General features: G+C 39.4%; 1 protein-coding gene across 1 annotated transcript; it reads right to left on the bottom strand.

Annotated features, from left to right (window-relative positions):
• Window positions 1-610: 610 nt before the first annotated feature.
• LOC133750018 (vomeronasal type-2 receptor 116-like) lies at window positions 611-26,365 on the bottom strand. Its single transcript, XM_062179405.1, has 8 exons — window positions 26,343-26,365; window positions 24,007-24,298; window positions 22,587-22,784; window positions 21,978-22,301; window positions 16,320-16,547; window positions 14,005-14,128; window positions 3,704-4,600; window positions 611-639 (listed from the first exon to the last, which is right to left on the bottom strand). The coding sequence occupies exons 1-8, from the start codon at window positions 26,363-26,365 to the stop codon at window positions 611-613; spliced, it is 2,115 nt and encodes a 704-aa protein (XP_062035389.1).
• Between the last annotated feature and the right edge of the window lie 520 nt (window positions 26,366-26,885).

The following is a 26,885-nucleotide window of genomic DNA, read 5'->3' as shown; positions in this document are numbered from 1 at the left end:
TCAGATAAGTTTGGTAGCTGCTGATCAACATATCCAGTGAAATGTTCAAGGGGTGGAGCTGCAGGCAGATAAAAAGCAGAGATGATGACATGTCAAGATCTCCCCAGCATAGAGTCAGAGACCAGAGTGTCAGCTGAAATGGGGAGAATGTGGAATTGATGCTGTCTGCAGGGTCACCCTCTGCAGGGAGAACTTGTCTCTGTACAGGGCACAGCCAAATCCTAGGATTTCTGTGTCAGCAGCATACAGAATGTACGTGACAGTCTGGTGATCCAGACAAGGACACAGCTCGAAGCCAAAGGGAGAGATTTCTAAGTCCATCACAATGCTGAGACCTCGTCTTTGTGTCATTGTGATCAGAACAGGTCAGCCCTCTGGGTCATTTTATTGCTTTATCCCTCTACATCCCAGGAAGACAGGGAAGCACCTCGCCCTGATGCTCTGCACCTGTGACTGGGAAGTGGATTGTAAAGGATGTGTGGAGGTTGACATCTCTGCATTGTCTCTCCTCATGCCAGGATTTGAATAGTCCTTGCATGTGGTTCTGACTTTTATTCCCCAGGATGTGTGAAGAGCTGACTGTATGCCAGCTCCAAGGGGACTCTTCCTCTCATATTGAACTTATGTGAGTATTGGAGCCTCCTACTGCCAACATCCTGAGTCATAATTGTCAACAGGCTTTCTCTGGGTCAATAGTTTCTGAGCACAGGACCCTTTATTGGAAAAGGGCTTGAACTGAGAGATTTGGAGAGGATTTGCTTTCTGAAATACCTAGATATATGACAAGAGGGAATTTGGGGGACCATAGGACAGGATAAGTGGGTGAAGTGGGAGACAACTATGGATGAGAGCATGGCAGTATTAGCATGGTGTGGTCAGAACAAGACGTGTCCTGACCATTTTCTTGTGTGCAGAAAGGATATCTACTCTCATCCCTGTCCTTGAGAAAAAGCAGACACTGATTTAGGTGTTCTCCAGAGCATACTCATGCCTGGACACACTGGGTAGCCACTCACAACAGAGGTGAGCCAGCCTGCATGAGCTGGGGACACACACGACACAGGTAGTCACGCAGCCTGTAAGCCCTGCCCATGGCCATCATTTCCCTGAGCCCCATCTCTATTTAAAATATATGTTCGTTTTACAGTAGAAGTTACATAGATAATTCTAAAAGTATGCTTCCCTCTGTTTCTATAAATTGACATCTAGAAATGATTTAGATAAGCAGGTTATCTTAATATATTTTAAACAAATTAAAAATTTATATGACTCAACTAGGGGGAAATACATTACCTTAATGTTTAGAATGGTTACCTCATTTCAGTGAATGTCATTTTTAAGAAAAATTGAAGTTTTCTTTAAAAATGTTTTAGTATTTGTTTAATTGTGAAAGAATCTGGGATAGGTGTATTCATTAGCAAAGCACTTAAACCACTAGAGTATTTTATCATTGTTCAGCATTATTAATGAACATTATTACTTAGTTTTAGAAAATAATTTTTAAAAACTTAATATAAAATAAATAAGTGGCTTATGAAATAGTTATTTAAGAAAATAGTCATTAAAAAGCAATCCATTAAGTAATGTCATATAAAAGTCATTTCACATAAAATACTACTGTACTTGCTATACCTTTATAACTTATATTTGTGTAGAATTTTAATACTCAACATATATATTTAAATATTTTTATGTTTGTATAGTAGAGTTTTGGTTATTCAGTATCTTCATTATTTTCAAAAACTTTTCCCTTGCAAGTCACTTGTTATAGGGAATGTCTTTTTAGTTGCTTTAGGTTTTAGAAATTGCCTAAAACATGAATAAAAAACTAAATTCTTACTAAAATAAACATATATATTCACTGCATTTTCCTCAGAAAGTTTTGAAGTACCCTGTGCACTCAGAAAAACTGAAGGTGCATACCCAAATGTGTATTTTACAAGAATGCTCAGAACAACCTGATCGTAACTCTGACAATGTGGAGACAACCCAAATCATAATCTGTGAATGATTGAATGAGTTTAATGTGGGAAATATGTAAGAGTGAATGCCCTACATCTATAAAAATAATGAAGGATACCTGCTATAACTTGAATGAATTGAAAATGTAATGCCATGTGAAAGAAGCTAGATCTAAGAGGTCTCATATGACCTCATTCCATTGCCAGGAACTGTCCAGAATAGGTAACCACATAACAACTAAAAGAGATGAATGTTTGCATGAACTACATTCACGGAAGTTTACAAATGGCTGCTTAGTAGTGTCTGTCTTTGATTATGGGGTGATGCAAAAGGCTACAACCTACAGAGACATGATAATTACACAAACTTGTGAACATACTTTATAAAAAAATCAATGCAGAATTTGAATGTGAAAGTACTGTGATGCCACATCCTTGTACAATACTTCAGTGGTTCCCATTGGGTATGTGAATTTCACCTCAATAATACCATCATTGTTTCCTGGACTAAGAACTCTAAGCAAAGGCAAAAAGAGAAAGTTGTCAAATGATGGAGGACACAATTATAGAATCATTCCTATAATCTTGGAATCTACCTATATTTGTGGTAAAGATATCATATCCAAATTGCAAGGCAGTGAATATTGACTAAGATGTTTGTGAACAATACAGCATCCAAAGAGAAGAATGCTCAAGGATTAGTTGACTCTTGTGTTTGGGAAAGAAATTCCACTAAATTCATAACCACAAAATGATAAATTCTCTATGACGTTCAGGGAAGCAACATAAAACAGGTATAACTGAGACATGTTTTCAAATAGGAAATAGCATCTAAATTACTAAACCTAAAGAAAATTAATTAGTGTGCCTATTTTCAGGGATAGCCCTACTATATAAAATGACATTATTGTTTTTTTAACTTTTATTTAATGAATATAAATTTCCAAAGTACAGCTTATGGATTACAATGGCTTCCCCCTCCATAACTTCCCTCCCACCTGCAACCCTCCCCTTTCCCGCTCCCTCTCTCCTTCCATTCACATCAAGATTCATTTTCAATTCTCTTTATATACAGAAGATCAGTTCAGTATATATTAAGCAAAGATTTCAACAGTTTGCCCCCACATAGCAACACAAAGTGAAAAAATACTGTTGGAGTACTAGTTATAGCATTAAATAAGAGTGTATAGCACATTAAAGACAGAGATCCTACATGATATATGTTTTAAAAATTAATTAATTTTCTATACAATTTCCAAATAAGTTGATGGTCTGCTGTGTTTCAGTTTAAACAGCAATTTCTTTTACTTTCTATGAAAATATTTCTAGACTGCTTTGCATTTCTTGAGAAGAAGAGAGAGAAACAGAGAGCAGTGGTTGAGAGACCAATGTTTCATTGCTTCACCTCTCAATGCCTACAATGGCTGAGCCTGGATTGAGACCAGAGCCAGGAGCTAGGAAAAAATTGACTGACAGGGACCCAATAGCTCTGAGTTGTCACCAATCATTCAATGGTTTTGCTTTCTGGGAATCTAGGGTGAGGGATCAGAGCCAAATTACAAACCCAATTATTGTCATGTGGAACAATGTCATCTTAATTGCTATGCTAAATGAATAACCAAAAATGATTTATAGTTTTGCTTATTTGACAATGCTGAAAGGCTACTTCACTTTAGACTTTATTACAAAGGTTGAAAATGTGAAGAAACCCCTGAAAGAAACAATTTAGGATATCCTAGAACTTCTCTGGTTCTTTAAAGCTTTCACAGAATTTTTATCAGGTTTTATGAGAATAACATAGCACTTGGGAACAAAGATGCAGCCCAGGAGCCCTGCACTGGAGGCCAAGATGGAGAAGATCTCCACAGCCACCATGACCTTCCCCTTGGTGCTGTGGTAGACAGGCAGGAAGGTCACCCAGACACTGCAGAACACCAGCATGCTGAACGTCAGGAACTTGGCTTCATTGAACGTGTCAGGCAGATTCCTGGCTAGGAAAGCCACGGTGAAGCTGGCCAGGGCCAAGGAGCCCAGGTAGCCCAGGACACAATAGAAGGCAGTGACCGAGCCCTTGTTGCACACCAGGATGATGTGACCAGGCTCAGAGTGTACATCTATGTCAAGAAAGGGAGGAGAGGTTCCCAACCAGATGCTACAGAGAGCCAGTTGGATCAGGAAGCAGATGGGTATAATGAATTTAGAAGCACCTGATACCAAAAATTGCCTCATTTTTTTTCCAGGTTTTGTAACCTTGAAGGCCAGAATCACAGTGATGGTCTTGGCCAGCACAGTGGAAACAGCCACTGTGAACACAAGGCCAAATGCTATTTGCTGGAGGAGGCAGGTGGCTGTGTTGGGACGGCCAATGAAGAGTAAGGAGCAGAGGAAGCACAGGAGGAGGGTGATGAGCAGGATGTAGCTGAGGGTCCTGTTATTGGCCTTGACGATGGGAGTGTCTCGGTGCCTCACAAAGACCCAGAGGACCGCAGCTGTGAGGACAGAGAAGCACAGAGCCATGCAGGCCAGAGCAATCCCCAGGGATTCCTCAAAGCCTAAGAAGGTCACCAGCTTGGGGAGGCAGTGGTTTCTCTCCAGGTTTGGGTATTCATGATCTGCACACGGGATGCACTGCTCTGCATCTGTGGGGAAAAGGAAGATTCATGTTTCCATTTCACAGTTTGGTCCTTTTTCCCTGTTCAGGAAAATGGTCACTTTTTCAATGTCATGATGAGTCCAGCCTGCTCTGATGTATACCAAGAAACACTAAAGGATATTTCTACATTCCTGACCCTGGGAGAATGCTTATCTCCTATGGAAGAAACTGTTTCAAAGAAGCTCCTTTGCACATAGGGCTCTGTGCTCTCATCTTGTTTTTCAGAGATTTTTTTCAGTGTTTTAATTTTTATAAAGTGATGAATTTCATGTATTTCATATTTGCATGGATTCCACCAAAGCGTCTTCTCTCCTGTCCCCAGTGTCTTTCTCAGGAAAAGCCTTTTGTTCACATGGGTTAGAATATTTAACTGGGGTCATCAATGTTAAGCTTTTTCTTACTTATCCTCAAATGGAGATGAACTATATAAATGATGTTTCATTCCTGGGAACTCCATACATTTTTCAGTACTGTAATTTCCTACATGGACTCATTTTGTCAGTATTTCCATACAAATGTTGTGACACTGTGATTGAATAGAAGAGAATTGTAGCTGGCTGATTTCTGAGGTTATATTGGAGTAAGTGGTATTTTAATCATGTTACTAAAGACAAGTTTGCAATCTTGTTAACCTGAAAGCATGGATTTTTCACCATTTTAGCTCATGTGAACACCACATTAGACACCACATTGTGGCACATGAAATGATGCACCTCTGCTGCTATGGCATGAGAGAAGTTATTAGGAACAGGCCAGTTGATGAATGTTTCTCTTTCAATGAAATGTCCATTAAAAAAGCAAAAATAGGGTCAGTGTTATGGCATGGTAGGTAAAACCACCACCTGCAATGCCTGCATCCCAAATGGACATTATTTTGTGTTCCAGTTGATCAATTTCTTACCCAGAAGCAGAAGGTGGTCCAAGTACTTAGGACCCACACACCCATGTGGGAGACCCAAATAAAGCCCCTGGCTCCTGGCTTCTGCCTGGTCCAGCCTGGGCCATTGTTTCCATCTGGTGCATGAACAATTAAAAAAGCTTTCTCTCTCATTCTCTCTCTCTCTCTCTCTCTCTCTCTCTCTCCCCCTCTTTTGTTGTCTGAATCTCTGATTTTCAAATAAAATAAATAAATCTTTTTTTGATAGGCAGAGTTAGACAGTGAGAGAGACAGAGAGAAAGGTCTTCCTTTCATTGGTTCACACCCCCAAATGGCCGCTACTGCTGGCGCGCTGCACTGATCCAAAGCCAGGAGCCACGTGCTTCATCCTGGTTTCCCATGTGAGTGCAGGACCCAAGGACTTGGGCCGTCCTCCACTGCCTTTCTGGGCCACAGCAGAGAGCTGGACTGGAAGAGGAGCAAACAGGACAGAATCTGGCACACCAACTGGGACTAGAGCCTAGGGTACCAGCACTGCAGGTAGAGGATTGGCCTAGTGAGCCATGGTGTGGCCCAATAAATCTTTTTTTCTTTAAAAGAGAGGAAAGGGTGTTAATGGGCTACACTTGCAGAAAGAGTTGTACTCTGTTTTTATCCTTGGTACTTATGCAAGAATGCAAGCTTCAGGGACTGGAGTTGTGATGCAGGAGGTTAAGCCACAGCCTTGGATGATGGCATCCCATACAGGTGTCAGTTCATGTCCTAGCTTCTCCTCTTGCAAACCAGCTCCATGCCAATGTGCCTGGGAAACCAAGAGAGGAAGTCCCAAATACTTGAGTCCCTGCAATACCTAGAACAAGATCCTGGTTTCTGGCTTTGGCCAGGCCAAGTCTGGGCTGCTGCAGCTATCTGGGGAGTGAATCTACGTAATGGGAGATCATCTTCCCTCTCTATTATTCTCTCCCTCTCTCTGTAACTGACATTCAAACAAATAAACATAACTGTAAAAGAAATAGAAAATAAACATTAGAAAAATTCAGAGGAATTCTCTCTTACAATTCTTTTCAACGTGTACCCTTTACTTTTTATAAAATCTGTATGTGCCCTGGCACCAGTCTCAAATACACTGGGCATACATAGGCAAGTGTAGGTTGTACAATGAGTCAATGTATGCTACTTTAGTTTTCTTTCTTTTACTAACTTCTTTTCTTATTACTAAACTTTTATTTAATGAATATAAATTTCCAAAGTACAGCTTGCGGGTTACAATGGCTTCCCCCCTCCCAAAACTTCCCTCCCACCCACAACCCTCCAATTTCCCGCTCCCTCTCCCCTTCCAATCACATCAAGATTCATTTTCAATTCTCTTTATATGCAGAAGATCAGTTTAGTATACATTAAGTAAAGATTTCAACAGTTTGCCCCATATAGCAACACAAAGTGAAAAAAAAATATTGTTGGAGTACAAGTTAAAGCATTAAATAAGCATGTACAGCACATTAAAGACAGAGATCCTACATAATATTTTTAAAAAATTAATTAATTTTCTATGCCATTTCCAATTTAACACCAGGTTTTATTTTTTCATTTCCAATTCTCTTTATATACAGAAGATCGATTCAGTATATAATTAGTAAAGATCTCATCAGTTTGTATCCACGCAGAAACACAAAGTGTAAAAATACTGTTTCAGTACTAGTTATAGCATCACTGCACATTAGACAACACATTAAGGACAGATCCCACATGGGATGTAAGTACACAGTGACTCCTGTTGCTGACTTAACAATTTGACACTCCTGTTCATGGCGTCAGTAATCTCCCTAGGCTCTAGTCATGAGTTGCCAGGGCTATGGAAGCCTTTAGAGTTCGCTGACTTTGATCTTATTCTGATAGGGTCATAGTCAAAGTGGAAGTTCTCTCCTCCCTTCAGAGAAAGGTACCTCCTTCTTTAATGGCCCCGTTCATTCCACTGGGATCTCACTCACAGAGATCTTTCATTTAGGTCTTCCTCTTTTTTTTTTCTTTTCCATGGTATCTTGGCTTTCCATGCCTACAATACTCTCATGGGCTCTTCAGCCAGATCCGAATGCCTTAAGGGCTGATTCTGAGGCCAGAGTGTTGTTTAGGACATCTGCCATTCTATGAGTCTGCTGTGTATCCCACTTCCCATGTTGGATCTTTCTCTCCCTTTTTGATTCTATCAGTTAGTATTAGCAGACACTAGTCTTGTTTGTGTGATCCCTTTGACTCTTAGACCTGTCAGAGCCATCAATTGTGAGCTGAAATTGATCACTTGGACTAGTGAGATGGCATTGGTACATGCCACCTTGATGGGATTGTATTGGAATCCCCTGGCACATTTCTAACTCCACCATTTGGGTTAAGTCTGATTGAGCAGGTCCCAAATTGTACATCTCCTCCCTCTCTTTTTCCCACTCTTAAATTTAACAGGGATCACTTTTCAGTTAAAATTTAAACACCTAAGAAAAATTGTGTGTTAATTACAGAGTTCAACCACTAGTACTAGAACAACAACAACAACAAATACTAAAAAGGATAAAGTATTACATTGTACATCTAGAGTCAGGACAAGAGCTGATCAGGTCACTGTTTCATATAGTGTCCATTTCATTTCAACAGGTTTCCCCTTTGGTGCTCAGTTGTCACCGATCAGGGAAAACAAATGATATTTGTCTCTTTGGGACTGGCTTAATTCACTCAGCGTGATGTTTTCCAGATTGCTCCATCTTGTTGCAAATGACCGGGTTTCGTTGCTTCTTACTGCTGTATAGTATTCTATGGGGTACATGTCCCATAATTTCTTTATCCAGTCTACTGTTGATGGGCATTTGGGTTGGTTCCAGGTCTTAGCTATTGTGAATTGAGCTGCAAAAAAACATTAATGTGCAGATGGCTTTTTTATTTGCCAAATTAATTTCCTTTGGGTAAATTCCAAGGAGTGGGATGGCTGGGTTGTATGGTAGGGTTATGTTGAGGTTTCTGAGGATTCTCCAGACTGACTTCCATAGTGGTTAACCAGTTTGCATTCCCACCAACGGTGGGTTAGTGTCCCTTTTTTCCCACATCCTCTCCAGCATCTGCTATTAGTAGATTTCTGAATGTGAGCCATTCTCACCGGGGTGAGATGGAACCTCATTGTGGTTTTGATTTGCATTTCACTGATTGCTAGTGATCTTGAACATTTTTTCATGTGTCTGTTGGCCATTTGGATTTCCTCTTTCGAAAAATGTCTATTGAGGTCCTTGGCCCATCTCTTAAGTGGGTTGTTTGTTTTGTTGTTGTGGAGTTTCTTGATTTCTTTGTAGATTCTGGTTATCAATCCTTTATCTGTAGTATAGTTTGCAAATATTTTTTCCCATTCTGTCGGTTGCCTCTGCACTTTCCTGACTGTTTCTTTTGAAGTACAGAAACTTCACAATTTGATGCAATCCCAAATGTTAATTTTGGTTTTAACTGCCTGTGCTGCTGGAGTATTTTCCAAGAAGTCTTTCCCTGTGCCTATATCTTGCAGGGTTTCTCCAATGCTCTCTAATAATTTGATTGTTTCGGGTCATAGATTTAAGTCTTTAATCCATGTTGAGTGAATTTTTGTGTAAGGTGAAAGGTATGGGTCTTGCTTCAAGCTTCTGCACGTGGAAATCCAATTTTCCAGAACCATTTATTGAATAGGCTGTCCTTATTCCAGGGATTAGTTTTGGATCTTTGGTCGAATATAAGTTGGCTGTAGATGTTTGGATTGATTTCTGGTGTTTCTATTCTGTTCCATTGGTCTACCCATCTGTTTCTGTACCAGCACCATGCTGTTTTGATAACAACTGCCCTGTAGTATGTCCTGAATTCTGGTATTCTGATGCCTCTGGCTTTGTTTTTGTTGTACAAGATTGCTTTGGCTATTTGAGGTCTTCTGTGTCTCCATATGAATTTCAGCATCGTTTTTTCCACATCTGAGAAGAATGTCTTTGGTATCTTGATTGGTATTGCATTGAATGTATAAATTGCTTTTGGGAGAATAGACATTTTGATGATATTGATTCTTCCAATCATTGAGCATGGAAGATTTCTCCATTTTTTGGTATCCTCTTCTATTTCTTTCTGTAAGGTTTTGTAGTTTTCATCGTAGAGATCTTTAACGTCCTTGGTTAAGTTTATTCCAAGGTATTTGTTTTTGTAGCTAGTGAGAATGGGATTCATCTTAGAAGTTCTTCCTTAGCCGTGGCATTGCCTGTGTATACAAAGGCTGTTGATTTTTGTGGATTGATTTTATATCCTGCTACTTTGCCAAACTCTTCGATGAGTTCCAGTAGTCTCTTAGTAGAGTTCTTTGGGTCCCTTAAATAAAGAATCATATCATCTGCAAAGAGGGATAGTTTGACTTCTTCCTTCCCCATTTGTATCCCTTTAATTTCTTTTTCTTGCCTAATAGCTCTGGCCAAAACTTCCAGAACTATATTGAATAGCAGTGGTGAGAGTGGGCATCCCTGTCTGGTACCAGATCTCAGCGGAAATGCTTCCAACTTTTCCCCATTCAATAGGATGTTGGCCGTGGGTTTTTCATATATTGCTTTGATTGTATTGAGGAATGTTCCTTCCATACCCAGTTTGCTTAGAGTTTTCATCATGAAAGGGTGTTGTATTTTATCAAATGCTTTCTCTGCATCTATTGAGAGAATCATATTGTTTTTCTTCTGCAGTCTGTTAATGTAGTATATTACATTGATTGTTTTGCGAACGTTGAACCATCCCTGCATACCAGGGATAAATCCCATTTGGTCTGGGTGGATGATCTTTCTGATGTGTTGTTGTATTCTATTGGCCAGAATTTTATTGAGGAATTTTGCATCTATGTTCATCAAGGATAATGGTCTGTAATTCTCTTTCAATGCTGCATCTTTTTCCGGCTTAGGAATTAAGGTGATGGTGGCTTCATAGAAAGAATTTGGGAGGATTCCCTCTTTTTCGATTGCTCTGAATAGTTTGAGAAGAATTGGAGTTAGTTCTTCTCTAAATGTCTGGTAGAACTCAGCAGTGAATCCATCTGGCCCTGGGCTTTTCTTTGTTGGGAGGGCCTTTATTACTGTTTCAATTTCTGTGTCAGTTATGGGTCTGTTTAGGTTTTCTATGTCTTCCTGGCTCAATTTAGGGAGGTTGTATGTGTCCAAGAATCTGTCCATTTCTGATAGATTTCCCTGTTTGCTGGCATACAAGTCCTTGAAGTAATTTCTGATGATTCTTTTTATTTTTGTGGTGTCTGTAGTTATGTTTCCATTTTCATCTCTGATTGTATTGATTTGGGTCTTTTCTCTTCTTTTTTTAGTTAGTTGAGCCAATGGGGTGTCAATTTTGTTTACTTTTTCAAAAAAACAGCTCCTTGTTTGGCTGATTTTTTGTAATGTTTTTTTTTATTCAATCCTATTGATTTCTTCTTTGATTTTAATTATTTCTCTTCTCCTACTGGGTTTGGGTCTTGTTTGCTGCTGATTTTCTAGATCCTTGAGATGACTTGGAAGCTCATCTATTTGGTGCCTTTCCAATTTCTTGATGTAGGCACCTATTGATATAAACTTTCCTCTTAACCTGCTTTTGCTGTATCCCATAGGTTTTGGTATGTTGTGCTTTTATCCTCTTTTACTTCCAGAAAATTTTTGATTTCTCTTTTAATTTCTTCTATGACCCATTGTTCATTCAGGAGCATGTTGTTCAATCTCCATGTGTTTGCACGCGCTCTAGAGATTCCCGAGTTGCTAATTTCCAATTTCATTCTCTTGTGGTCTGAGAAGCTGCATGGTATGATTCTCATTCTTTTGAATTTGCTGAGACTTGCTTTATGGCCTAGTATGTGGTCAATCCTAGAGAAGGTTCCATGTACTGCTGAGAAGAATGTGAAGTCTTTAGATGTAGGATGACATGTTCTGTAGATATCTGTTAGATCCATTTGGGCTATAGTGAGATTTAAATCTACTGTCTCCTTGTTCATCTTCTGTCCTGTTGATCTGTCTATCTCTGAGAGTGGAGTATTGAAGTCCCCAGTACTATTGTATTGGTGCCTAAGTCTCCCTTTAAGTCCCTTAACAAGTCTTTTAAATAAGCTGGTGCCCTGTCATTAGGTGCATATACATTGATAATCATTATATCTTCCTGTTGAATGGATCCCTTAATCATTAAATAGTGCCCCTCTTTGTCTCTCCTAACAGTTTTTGTGGTAAAGTTTATGTTGTGTGATATTAAGATGGCTATGCCCGCTCTTTTTTCATTTCTGTTGGCATGGTCTATCTTTTTCCAGCCTTTCACTTTCAGTCTGAATGCATCATTGTTGGAAAGATGAGTTTCTTGTAAGCAGCAAAAAGATGAGTTTTGTTCCTTAATCCAATCAGCCAGTCGGTGTCCTTTAACTGGATATTACAGGCCATTAACATTCAATGTGACTATTGAGAAGGAGTAACTTTACCCTGTCATTTGCCAAAGATTTTTTCTAATATATGGTTTGAGACTCCTGTGATCTTTTGCTGTGAGGTTTCCTTCCTTTATCTTCTTTCATATTGGTGACCGTGTTTCTGTGTTTCTGTATGTAACACATCTTTAAGCATCTTTTGCAGGGCTGAACAAGTGGCGACAAATTCTTTCAATTTCTGTTTGCTGTGAAAGGTCTTTATTTCACCTTCATTCATAAATGAGAGCTTTGCAGGATATAATATTCTGGGCTGGCAGTTTTTCTCTCTTAGTACCTGGGCTATATCCCGCCATTCTCTCCTAGCTTGTAGGGTTTCTGATGAGAAATCAGCCATGAGTCTAATTGGAGATCCTCTAAGAGTAATCTGGCATTTCTCTCTTGCACATTTTAGGATCTTTTCTTTATGTTTCACTGTGGTGAATTTGATTACGATTTGTCGTGGTGAGGATTTTTTCTCGTTATACTATGCCTCTAAGTGGGCTGTCTGCTTTGATGGATCCTTAGAGGCTGTGATGGGTGTGGCCAGAGAGCTGTGCTTGATTCTTCAGGTTTAAGGCTGTGCAAAATGACTCACCCAGATTGTTCTCTCTCTTGCCCCTTGCTGGATCTCTCTCTCTCTCTCTCTCTCTCTCTCTCTCTTTTTTTTTTTTTTTTTTTTTTTTGACTCAGTTGGGAAGTGATTCTGCACAGGTGAGTGGAATTGAGAGTAGTTGAAATCTGGCCTCTGTGAGTATTCCTTTGATCTACCCCTGGGACCACACAAAGAGTTTATGCAGCCCTCAATGTGTTCTCAAGTTTCACCAAAGTTCCAAAGTTACTGAGTTTGTGTACTCATTGGCGGTGCTTTACATATGTAAAATGGTGCCTGCTCTTTGTATTGCTCAAGTGGAGGGAGGGGCCTCTGCCTTTCCCCACTAATGTCTCGCGTTTGTGAGGCTTTTGTCTTACCTCCCGTTCGTTCCCACGCTGGCGAGATTCTGTGGCTCGGCTCCCGTGGTTGGGTTTCCACGTGGTGGGCTCCTTGTAGGTCCTCTGTGTCACATCCACTAGATCCGGAAGCGTTTCCTCTGCAGTTTTTTTTCTTGAGTCTTTTCCTGAGGCTACAGTAATTCCACTTTTATGAAACTTTATTTTCCAGACTATCGGCACACGTCCTCACTATCCGCCATCTTGGCTCCACCCCCCTTTTACTAACTTCTTGCATGTTGAATATTTTCACAGTAACTTGAAGTCATATTTTGTTTTCTTCATAGAGGAAGCTATATATAGCTTATTTGAAGTTTCTTAAATGAAAATATTTCTATAGCTTAGATTACATGAATTAAAACATCCTTTTGGAAGAATTCAAATTATTTTAAACATATTTATTATACATTGAACAATGTAACTATTTACCAAAGAGACATTTTTATATTTCTCAAAACAATTAGCTTTGATATTTAACATTCCTTAAATGTTTGCCTTGTGCAAATGTTTTTGGGGTTACCAAGCTGCATCATTTTTAGGATTGTCTGTCTCTATATTTCACCTTGTTTATTCTCTTACTCTATTATATATCTCCAAAGGGCAAGATGGTGGCATTCAGGATGTGCACTGCACACCATGCACAATGTCAAAGATGTAGCACAGAAATACAGTATTCCCATCAAAATTTATGCAAAGTATCTCCCTGCTTGTCATTTGTGTATGCAAAAATTTTTGGTTGCAAGCCTTCTAGATATCCAAAGGGAGCCTTAACAAAACACAAATATTACATTTCTTGCTTAGAACTTATCCTTAGATTGAGACAGTCTCATCCAACACTGGATGGGAAAGAAGGATACCAGATAGAATCAGTGTCAGAGTTGAACTTGAGAGGATAAGCACCACACATAATGAGATGGTGATAGTGAGCATACAACAAGGGTATGGAAAGAGTGAGTGAAGGTGTGCATGGAGACCAATAGGATGCTCTGATCCCTTTGCAAAATATTCTGGGTTTCCTTTTTATTAAGAGAGAGTTCAGAGGCTGGAGTTCTCACAAGTAAGTTATGTTTTTTACCTGAATGATTGGAAATGTCTCTTCCTGGACAAACAACACAAGTATAGCAGCAGACAGGTCTTCCTTCCTGTGGCATTTTCCTGAATCCTGGACCACATCTCTGGCTACACAAAGACTGAGGAGTCTGAGGGGTAAAGAGAAGTGATGGTCATTGTTTTGCTTGTCATTAGGCACTGTGATAGGATGTCTCTATTTGTCTCATCACCCCAATGTCATCATTATGTCCTTCCCAGTCTGTGTCTTGTTGATTTTATTCAGATACCCAATTTGGAGTTTCTATGATGCTCGTTAAAGGTTTCTCAACTGAGTACCAAATAATATGAGGGTCCCTGCTAACCAATCATTAAACCTAATTTTGTTCATCACCAAATCTATGCTTCTGGGCATTTGTCTCTTTCTATTGAATTGCTTCCTCTGAAATCTTTTCAGTCAGCTTTTTATGGAAAAAATTTTTTTGAGAATTTGTATGTCTGAGGCTGTTTTACATGGTTCTTTTCTTGATCAAGTAGATTTTACATGCCAGAAAATAATATCCAAAAATCAGAATGACTAGGTATACTTCTGAGTAACTGTTCAGGAAAAGACAAGCCCACACAGAAATGATGAGAAAATGTTATAAACCATGGATTGTGCATTGATCTACTTCTGGACTTCTAGATTCCTGAAGACCATCCATTCTAGAATATAATTCTGGAATATAACTCACAACAGTTATATAAATCACCCACAAAATTTTCTGGGGTTTTTCAACAGCACAATAATGATAAAATTTTTGACCACAGCTAAGAGGTGCTATTCAGAAGAAAAACTGAACTGATTGGCAAACACAATGAAAATATAGAGAATGGGAATGTTTTCTACAAATAGGCAATAGATAAGTCCACTCATAATTTACTTGTGTTCATACTGCATAAAAACATAATAATGACTCTCACCAAATGATTAAAATATAATTATGATTATAAATGTATATATAATACATGAAGTTTTTTCACCTTATATAAATAAATAAGTCAGAACCATGCACAAGGACAATTCAAATCCTGGCATCAGGAGAGACAATATAGAGATGTCCCCCTCCACACATCCTTTACAATTTATTTCCCAGTCACAGGGGCAGAGCATCAGGACTGGGGGTTTCCCTGACTTCCTGGGATGGAGAGGGATATAGCAATAAAAGGACACAGAGTTCTGACCTGCTCTGACCACAGAGACACATAGGCGAGGTCTCAGCACTGTGACAGACTTAGAAATCTCTCCTTTTGGGGAGGAGAGAACTTCCACTTTGACTATGACCCTATCAGAATAAGATCAAAGTCAGTGAACTCTAAAGGCTTCTATAGCCTTGGCAACTCATGACTAGAGCCTAGGGAGATTACTGATGCCATGAACAAGAGTGTCAAATTGTTAAATCAGCAACAGGAGTCACTGTGTACTTACATCTCATGTGAGATCTGTCCTTAATGTGTTGTCTAATGTGCAGTGATGCTATAACTAGTACTGAAACAGTATTTTTACACTTTGTGTTTCTGCGTGGGTACAAACTGATGAAATCTTTACTAATTATATATTGAATTGATCTTCTATATATAAAGAGAATTGGAAATGAAAAAAAACAACCCAGTGTTAAATTGGAAATGGCATAGAAAATTAATTAATTTTTTAAAAGTATTATGTAGGATCTCTGTCTTTAATGTGCTGTACACTGTTATTTAATGCTATAACTAGTACTCCAACAGTATTTTTTTCACTTTGTGTTGCTATATGGGAGCAAACTGTTGAAATCTTTACCTAATATATACTAAACTTATCTTCTGTATATAAAGAGAATTGAAAATGAATCATGATGTGAATGGAAGGGGAGAGGGAGCGGGAAAGGGGAGGGTTGCGGTTGGGAGGGAAGTTATGGAAGGGGGGAAGCCATTGTAACCCGTAAGCTGTACTTTGGAAATTTATATTCATTAAATAAAAGTTTAATAAATAAAAAAAAGTTAAAATAAAACTTTAGAATTTGTATAGACATCCATTTAGTAATTTTATGTCTGTATATTGATCTCTATCTCTATTCCTTAACATTGTTCTTTCTAGTCACTCAACCTTTGGATGCATAAATATGCCCAAAGTAAAAACAACAATATCTAATACAAACATGCACTTCTGATAAACACTGGCTCATATATGTGTAAGGAAAACCGTGTCTTTTGAATGAAGATGTGAATTGAGAATTGAATGCTTGTTTAAAGTCGCACACTTAATCTCCTCTCAGACTCTCCTCAGACCCTCTGTATGTACCCAACATTCCCATGGATCCACACCTCCTTGAATGCTACAGGCCATTCTATCATCTCTTCATTGAGGATCAAGCCTTGGTCATGTGCATTCTCAGAGGAAAACTCCCCGATTTTAATGAGCATCCGAAATCCAGCAGGAAAGTTCACAATGTTGTGGATATCGTAGTGTTTCATACGGTGTCTCGTTTCATGGAAGGAAACATCCTCCCCAGCACTGTTGGTAAATTGGATGTTCCTCAGAAGTGGATGAAGCTGGAGGGGAGGCACAATTGGAAAGAGGGAGAGCATTCAGATTAGAGGTGGGAGGTGCATGTGTACTGAGAAATCCTTCTTTTTCTCCTCTCTACCCTCAGAGTGTCTATTTGGTGGAGGCTGATTTTGTCTGAATGGTTCCTATATTGCGGGTTCAAGTGTGGGGAATTCTGCCTCTCCTCTATTAAAATGATGGATACCATCCAAATCCAAACAGGGAAATCACAGGATGTGTCCCACAGGGTGGTTGACCATAAGATTGATTTGAGTTTTAGGAAAGCTCATGTTAGTTCTTCCACATGAGAACAACATGCCTTTTTATGTGAAATATCTTGATTGTTGTGATGGTTCCCCAGGGAATTGCATCCATGTGCACTTTTAAAATATTAAACCCACCTCCCAACAAAGAATGAAAACCTCTCTTTGGCAAAAAAAAAAATAGATTCAGCTGGATACCACTATGCATAGTGAAATATATGCATTCCATAAAGAAAACATAAGTTTTTTTGGTGATGGGTACTACATAATATAGAATGAAAAAAAACCACAATATATAAAAATGAAACTGAAATCTCAGGATTTGATTTGTGTTTATCGCTCTTGTGTACATTCCTGTGGAGCAGTGGTCTTTCCACTTTTCACTTGTGGAACATTATGATTAGTTGGGTATTAAACCTATTATTTAAAATAAATTGAAATCCAAAGAAAAATTGAAAGGAATTAGAGAGGATTGAGAAAGGAAAGAAAGAAATGATGGTTGTATTCTTAGAATTGTATCAATCTGGAAAACATCATGCTGAGTGAATTAAGCCAGTCCCAAAGAGAAAAATACCATTTGTTTTCCCTGATCGGTGACAACTGAGCGCCAAAGAGGAAACCTGTTAAGTGAAATGGACACTATAAGCAACAATGAACTGATCAGCTCCTGTCCTGACTTTAGATGTACAATGTAATACTTTATCCTTTTTAGTATTTGTTGTTGTTGTTGTTGTTCTAGTACTATTGGTTGAACTCAGTAATTAACACACAATTATTCTCAGGTGTTTAAATTTTAACTGAAAAGTGATCCCTGTTAAATCTAAGAATGGAAAAAGAGAGGGAGGAGATGAACAATTTGGAACATGCTCAATCGGACTGGCCGCAAATGGTGGAGTTAGAAATGTGCCAGGGGATTCCAACACAATCCCATCAAGGTGGCATGTACCAATGCCATCGCACTAGTCCAAGTGATCAATTTCAGCTCACAATTGATAGCTCTGATAGGTCTAAGAGTCAAAGAGATCACACAAACAAGACAAGTATCTGCTAATACTAACTGATAGAATCAAAAAGGGAGAGAAAGATCCAACATGGGAAGTGGGATACACAGCAGACTCATAGGATGGCAGATGTCCTAAACAACACTCCGGCCTCAGAATCAGCCCTCAAGGCATTCAGATCTGGCTGAAGAGCCCATGAGAGTATAGCAGGCATGGAAAGCCAAGATATCATGGGAAAAAAAAAAAAGACCTAAATGAAAGATCTCTGTGAGTGAGATCCCAGTGGAAAGAACGGGGCCATCAAAGAAGGAGATACCCTTCTCCGAAGGGAGGAGAGAACCTCCACTTTGACTATGACCCTATCGGAATAAGACCAAAGTCAGCGAACTCTAAAGGCTTCCATAGCCCTGGCAACTCATGACTAGAGCCTAGGGAGATTACTGACGCCATGAACAGGAGTGTCAAATTGTTAAGTCAGCAACAGGAGTCACTGTGTACTTACACCCCATGCGGGATCTGTCCCTAATGTGTCGTCTAAAGCCAAGTGATGCTATGACTGGTACTGAAACAGTATTTTTATACTTTGCGTTTCTGTGTGGGCGCAGACTGATGAGGTCTTTGCTAATTATATACTGAATTGATCTTCTGTATATAAAGAGAATTGGAAATGGAAAAAAAAAAACAACCTGGTGTCAAAATGGAAATGGCATAGAAAATTAATTATTTTGAAAAAAAAATTATGTAGGATCTCTGTCTTTAATGTGCTGTACATTGCTATTTAATGCTATAATTAGTAATCCAATGGTAGTTTTTTCACTCGATGTTGCTATATGGGCAAAATGTTGAAACCTTTACCTAATATATACTAAATTGATCTTCTGTATACAAAGAGAATTGAAAATGAATCTTTACATGAATGGAAGGGGAAAGGGAGCGGGAGGGGGGAGGGTTGCGGGCGGGAGGGAAGTTATGGGAGGGGGGAAGCCATTGTAACCCACAAGCTATACTTTGGAAATTTATATTCATTAAATAAAAGTTTAATAAAAAAAAATACTTAGAGATGTCAGAAAAGAGATGATTATGATGGTGATAATAGTTTATTTTTTTTTTAGTTTTTGAAGTACTTACTTTTCATTAGCAGTTAAATTTGCAATGTTTTCATAATTTGTTATTGTATATGTGGTAAATAAAATTTCTAAAATGCCCCCTAAATAAAGGCAAACTATTTTTCCACTCATAAAAAAAAAAAAACAAAAAAAAAAAAAAGAATTGTATCAATGAAATACATGAAATCTCTCCTTTTACATTAGTAATTTTTTTACTTAACAAAATTTGGGCTGATCTTTTGGTGCAGCAGGTGAAGCTGCTTTCAACGTTGCCCAGCATCTCTGTGATTGCAGGTTAAAATCTCAGCTGCTGGCCGGCGCCGTGGCTTAACAGGCTAATCCTCCACCTTGCTGCGCCAGCACACCGGGTCTAGTCCCGGTTGGGGCACCAATCCTGTCCCGGTTGCCCCTCTTCCAGGTCAGCTCTCTGCTGTGGCCAGGGAGTGCAGTGGAGGATGGCCCAAGTGCTTGGGCCCTGCACCCCATGGGAAACCAGGATAAGCACCTGGCTCCTGCCATCGGTACGGCGCGGTGCGCCGGCCGCAGCGCGCCTACCACAGTGGCCATTGGAGGGTGAACCAACGGCAAAAAGGAAAACCTTTCTCTCTGTCTCCCTCTACTGTCCACTCTGCCTGTCAAAAAAAAAATCTCAGCTGCTCTACTGCTGGTTCAGCTTTCTGCTGATGCCTGGGAAAGCACAGGTGAGGGTCCAAGTACGTGGGCCCCTGCACTCACATGGGAGATGCAGTGAAGCTCCTGCATCCTGGCTTGGCCTGGCCTACTCCTTATTCTTGCAGCCACTGGGGAGTGAATCAGAAGATGCCAGATCTGTTTCCTCTTTCTCTGTCTGTCTCTCCTTCTCTTACAGCAACTCAGATTTTCAAATTTTTTTTAAGGTTTAACAAAATTGAATGAAATATTAGTTGATTTTGGTTAAATGAATTAGATATCCAAAAATAATTTTTCTTAATAAATGTTTTGCAAAATCTTTGTACATCCCTGGCTGTACCTGGTAGTTCTAAACTTATAAAAATGTGTATGCAGTGTATGTATAGATCTATTTGTATAGCATTTTCACCTCAGTGGAGTTTAACAGTAATATGCATGAGTTTTATTTCTCACTCTGCACTTTGACTCATTTTTCTTGAGAACACAGGTACCTTTTGAGATGATAGGGGAAATATTTTATAACCAAAAAGATAATTAAGAATACCCTGATAGTACTGAGGATATGAACAGTGTGTACTAGCCCTGATTTTCTGAGTCTCCTGATGCCTTTGTAGGATGGCCAATTCTTTAAACAACTATCATCATGTCTTCACTGACTTGAACCAAGAACTTCATTATAACAATAATCTGATCTTTGGAATCATTCTTGGCCAATATACCTACTTTTCTGATTATGAGGCTACCAAATCACAACTGGTATGTCAATTATTATTGTATGTAAACACAGAACTTACATAGTCAAGTAAAGATATTGATGTCCATTTACATATATGTATAATATAGATTATATATTTTTCTTCTGTGAGACCTTAAATTTATTAGATTTACTCAAATAATTTGATCTGTATATTTTCCTGTACATATATGGAGAAGTTCCTAATTGTGTTTTACAATGGGTATTAGATTTATGTGAGCCAGAGTAAAAATCCAGACAAATTCATGTATAACCCAGCAGGTGTATTCTGTGCCTATGTGCACACTTGGTGATCTTGTATATAATAATAGGCTCACAACCCCTCCTCACTGTTTCTGGAAGGTTTTCTGTATGATGTCACTTCTTTATCAGAGTCCTTTTATGCTATAACATTGACCGCACTTCTATTTTCCCCAGCAGCATCTCACAGAAAGCCTGGGCTACAGCGTATAGCATTATAGAGGAGATAGCTGCTGTGGGATATACCACAGTCCATATTTCCTGGCTTTACAATTATTCCAAAGAAAAGAATAGTTTTGATCATTATCTCCTTCCCAGTCTTTGTAACGAGCTATATTAAGATAATTTACAGCATCTCATCATAGAGTGGGAAACATTATTCTTCTATGATCTGTCATTATAGAGTCTGAATTGAAAATGTTACATGGAGCTAAACCCCTCCCTAGAGAAAGGACAGTTTCTTCAACAAATGCACACATTTGGATTTCCACATGTGGAGATCTGAAATCAAACTTCTCCTTACAATATCAACTCATCATTTATCAAGGATCTGTTTCTATGTGTGTGCAAACTGTTGAAATCTTTATACTAAATTGATCTTCTGTATATAAAGAGAATTGAAAATGAATCTTGATGTGAATGGAAGGGGAGAGGGAGCGGGAGAGGGGAGGGTTGCGGGTTGGAGGGAAGTTATGGGAGGGGGAAGCCATTGTATTCCATAAGCTGTACACTGGAAATTTATATTCATTAAATAAAAGTTTAAAAAAAAGGATCTAAGCCTAAAACCCGAAACCATCAAATTACATGAGGCAAACACAGGAGAAAATCTGCAGGATATGTGCCTAGACAATGATTTCTTGTATAAGACCCCAAAAGTACAGGCAATGAAAGCAACAATATACAAATTGGATTACATCAAGCTAAGATAATTTACTATGTAATATTGATATTGCTTCACTGAATCATATCATGTTAACGACAATATGTTCCTCTTATACATGTTGAAAAAGAAATTGAGTTGGGAATACTGAGCTCCTTTGGGATACTAGTAATGCTATATGCTGAATTTGGGTGTAGATTATGAGTGTGATGCAATGATGAAAACTCATTTATCTGAAGACGTATGTGAATTTCTTAGCATGTATACTGTTTTAAATATTTTCAGCATATTCCATAGCAGAAAATGCTTTTTAAAATGTTCAATGGCAGATAAAAAATCCTCCACACACAGATAACTATTACAGATGTATCTATACCCAGTGAGATGTGAAAGAGCCCACTTTCCAACATGCCTGATCATGCTAGCTTTTTCAACATGAAAACCTGGTCATGTGGAACTACACTAAATACCTGAGGATGCCAACAAGTGTTCAGTGCATGTCCTGTTCTGGGAGACGTTTACCTGCCATGGAAGAATCCTAGGTTGAGCTGCATCTCCTGGAGATCCCTTTTCTATTTGCTCTGAAAGCATCTTATGGAGGGCATGGGCCACTGCATACACAGCATTGTAGATGAAATAGCTGGAGTCAGATATGGTCAGCATGTCAATGTGTCCTGGGAAAAACTCAAAGGAAGCATTTGGGGGGCAGACTCCAACTGTTCCACAGTGTGACCCAGGAGGTAAGCAGTGAAGAGCATGAAGCCATAGTTGACTGAGGAAGAAATCTTCTGGGTAGTGGGAAGGGTCCACTGTCTTGACAAAATGCTTGAGGCCAGGGATTTCCCCCTTGTGGTGTGAAAATGAGAAGCCTCCATGGAAAGAGTGCAGCATGTGGTCTGTCTCTTTCACAACAATCTCCCACTTTGCAGCCATGATCCATACCTTCCCCAGGGTTAAATAGTATTTGCTAAGAAATTCCATGGTATAGAGGCTCCTCACATCACCATATAGAATATACACATTTGCTGATAAAATGTGAAGATCAGCTAAGAAAGATATTTCAGTGTTTTCATACATTTTCTTAGAGTCACGAAGCTTTAATGCATAGGCCAAGCAGACACCTTTCTTTACCATCTCGGCTGAAATATCCTGAAGGAACTGCTCTCCTTTCAGATCATTAGATACAAAGATCGCCACCCAAATCCAGCCAAAATGGAGCAGCAATGAGAGCATTCCGCAGGCCAGGGAGCTGTCACTGGTGGCCATCTGATAGAGCGATGGAAACTTGGCTCTCTCACTTAGCATGGGATCAAAGGGACCATATGTGATCTGAATGGAAAGAAAACCATCACGATCTGACTTGTGTGGGTAAAGAAGGCCAATTTCTATCAACTGGGCTCAGAGAAATCCATGCTTCAATGCCTATTGCTTTTAGGAGCAGAAATATATATCTTCATGCACAGCATGAAAGAAAATGTGTAAGATACCCATGTATCTTCATATTCAGCTGAGAGAATAAGAAGGTGTGGATTTCAGACAAGGACATTGGTCTTTCCACTTCTCACCCCATGTCACATGAGGAGAACAGCCCACACTGCAACTAGTGTTAGATGTTACCTCAGGGAAAACTCTTTACTGTGTTGTTCTCTTGATAGTTTCAATTTCATTTGTTTTCACAGCATAAACTAAATTGCCTTGAGGAATACAATCACCTACCTTCTCTGAGTTTTGATAAAGTTGCTTTTCAGACCAGAATCTTCCTAAGCTATTCCAATCTAGCTTGATGTTCATGTGTGCAGATTGATATTTGTTTGAAGTGTGTCTCCTTTAAGAATCCTGGAAATATGAATGCAGACCCTTGGAGGCTGCTTGATTGATTTATATGTTTGGTTCCTGACACCTTCTTATGAGATTTGAATTGAGTGCTAGTCCCTTAGTTTCACCACAGTCAGCACCTGCACCATAGTGGATATTTGGAGACTAAATTAGTGAATGTGTGTACACTGTCTGCCTTTCTTATTTCTCAGTCCATCAAACACACAGTAAGATTTAAATCTCTGAATTGCACATGGAAAATGAACTGGAAACCCTGTGAAGGAATCTGTTAAATGGGAGGAAGAAAGGATTGGTATAGGGAGAGGATGAAATCTCATCTAACTGCACCTAAACCCAAAAACACTCTTTGATGATCATTGGGACTGCCATGGTGCTCAGAGTGTTCCACATGAAAGTACAGTTTGATGTCTTTATAAACCCATGTCTAACATGGGGTCATCCCAGTACATCTCTGTGCTGTGGGTATTTCCTGTGAATAGTCAATAATCAACATTGCCAGTAGGTGGGAATGGATACATTGGCCTTGGACAAGGATCTGGGTGAGGCTCTCAGCTTCCACTGCTCCTTCCCTTTCTCACAGCCAAATGAGATCTCCAGAATCTGTTTCAACTAACAGTAGTATATGTCACTTGGCTTCCACATGACCTTTGCTTCAGATGTGACAGACCTAGTGGGAGATGGAAACATTTCTCACCAGAAGTCACAACCCATTTACCTGTGGGGTTTTGTACAGCTCCAACATCGTTCCAATTTCAGCTGAAAATGCTGACGTGGTTCCAGCAATGATGGCAACTGCCTTGCCTTGTGTCTGGCAGGTGTAGTTAGGGATGAGATGATGCTTTCCAGTCAGCCAGTGCAGAGTGCTCCTCAGGGTGAAGTGGCCACTGGTAACAGAATTGTAGAGTTGGAAACCCAGGGTCAGGTTGGGGAGGAGCTGGGGGTCCTTATTGATCTCCTGGATGGCAAAGCGGAAGGCCAGCACATATTGGTAGTTCTTCCACAGCTGCCTAAAGAGAGGGGCAGCATCAGGGAGAAGGCTGAGACCATGGAATTCAGAGCAAAACAATACAGCCATGCCCTGAAGCTGGAATGGTCAGAGTCAGGCTGTCACTCAGTGGTGTCTCAGCTCTGGCACATGGAGCAGGTGTGAGTGAGCCTCCCATGGCTCTAGAAGGTCATGAAATGGGCCTTGGCTCCTCTGAAGCAAACTTTGTCCCCATTCACACTCACCTTCCCAAGCCCTTCAGGAAAGCCTTGATGTCTCCCAACACGGGATTTCACTTCTACTTAGGGATGGAACTCAAGGGGCAAATATTGCTGTTTTCAGTAACTTCTAAAATAGTTGAACACCATCTGACTAGTCAGTTATCCAAGTGTTTGGCAACATCTCTAATGCATTTACCAAAGCCACTTTCATGAGCCCTTTTTGTATTTCCACTTAATAAAGCAACACTCACAGAAGCAATTTTGTTCAACTATATTTTCCTTGAAAATGAACATTTCATTGAGAATGTCAAATTGTCAGAATAGTTACAAGGCTCACTTTATTTTTATCCACTGTTTTCCTCATGCACTGAATTCTATTTTATCATTTCATATTTTATTCATTAACATTTTCTGCATTTTTCTATATAGCTTAAGCAAAAGTATGAGTCCCTGGGATTTAGTAATGGCTCTCAAATGCTACCTGTCCAAGAGTGTAGATGTTTTGTTTTCCTGCAATTGATACCTTTGTTCCTCTTCTTGGAAATTTTTTTCTTATTTCTATATTTCATCCATACTTTGAATGAAGTAAGTGCTTACTTGTGAATAGATTACATGGGATTAAATAAATTTATGCAACCACCTGTTTAGATGAATTTATTCATGTGTTTGAATGTTGAGGTTAATAGATTGCCATTTCAATATGTGCTAAATCATGAAATATGTTTATGAATTTTCTAAAATGCAGTGTTTGATTTAAGGTTAATACATTTTTTCTCGTGTTTCACACAATTTTGTATTAGTTTTACATACAGGATTTCAAATTTTGTTTATCTAAAAATAGTCAAATATTGCTCCTTTTCAAAAAAGGTTGATTAAAAACACTTTTTTTAATTCAGAAACAGAATTTACTTTTTTTTATTTTTTTGACAGGCAGAGTGGATAGTGAGAGAGAGAGACAGAGAGAAAGGTCTTCCTTTTTTGCCATTGGTTCTCCCTCCAATGGCCGCTGCAGCCGGCGCATCTCGCTGATCCGAAGCCAGGAGCCAGGTGCTTCTCCTGGTCTCCCATGCGGGTGCAGGGCCCAAGCACCTGGGCCATCCTCCACTGCCTTCCCGGGCCATAGCAGAGAGCTGGCCTGGAAGAGGGGCAACCGGGATAGAATCCAGTGCCCCAACCGGGACTAGAACCCAGTGTGCCAGCGCCACAAGGCAGAGGATTAGCCTGTCAAGCCACAGCACCAGCCCAGAATTTACTTGTTTTACACTAAGTAGACCCATCAAAAAATAAGCTACTGAAGACTGTTCCACACTAGGGAACAATTCAAATCGGTAAGCATATGTGCAAATCAATAAGTTTTACTTATTTGATTGAAAATTAAGAGCATTAAATTGAAATGTTCCTTGCTTTTAATCATTTTTGCTTAATTGCAATTAATTCCCTTGTAAGGGGATTTTAATCACTGCTGGGTTACTTACAGCACTTGTGTCAGCTGCAAGCTGACAAGTTTACTTCATCTTTCCCCATATAGAAGGCCCCCAGTTCTTAAGTTCAGACTCTAAACATTCATTTCCAGACTCTTGGAGGCTGATCAGGAGGTGAGATCAAAAGAGTGTATACAAAATGTCCATCTCACACTCTGCAGAAATGGAGAGCAAACAGAAAATGGAAAGGGAAGGTTGTGAAAGGCAAAAGAAGGGAAGGAACTCCAGCCTTCATTGATCTGCATTCCTACAACATCTGTAATTTTTTTAGAATTCTCAAATGTGAGTAACCTCTCAAAGATATAAGCACACACTCTCTCATAGTCTGAACCACAGTTGACACATAACTCAGTGTTGGACTTACCAGTCTATCTTCAGTAAATCCATTGGTCTGGATAAAAAAAATAACCGGATCATGTCTAATTCTGGTTCCAGGAAGTAGAGGGGGAAAAACCCACCTAGTACCAGGTCTCCATCTCTGTAGACACTTGGCCTCATGTAATTATTACATTTCCAGGGAGGTATATCCTGTGAACTGTACAAAGGATTCAGGAGTAGGTTGACAAAAATCACAGAAAACCACATGTCAAGTCAACCCAACATAAAGTTAAAGGCCCAAGTCTCTGTTTATATTAGGAGAAATTTGTCTGGATAATGTTGCTGTCTCAGCTCCCTGCAGGGAGAATAGAGCTCTGTGTAGGGCACAGCTTATACCAGTATAGTTGTATGCTCTCAGCCTATAGACAGTGTGTGCTAGTCTACTGAGTCACACAGGGACACAGCTTGAATCACAAGGAAGACATTTCAAAGGGAGTCACAGGGCTGAGGCCTTGCCTTAATGTCCCTGTGATCAGATCAGCTCTGGCTTCTATATATTTTATGGCTTCATTTCTGTCCCATCCAGGAA

This window comes from Lepus europaeus, chromosome 20 (assembly GCF_033115175.1).
Source record: "Lepus europaeus isolate LE1 chromosome 20, mLepTim1.pri, whole genome shotgun sequence".
NCBI lineage: Eukaryota > Metazoa > Chordata > Mammalia > Lagomorpha > Leporidae > Lepus > Lepus europaeus.
The sequence above is the reverse complement of the archived record's forward strand: the minus strand, read 5'-3'. Positions and strand labels throughout refer to the sequence as shown.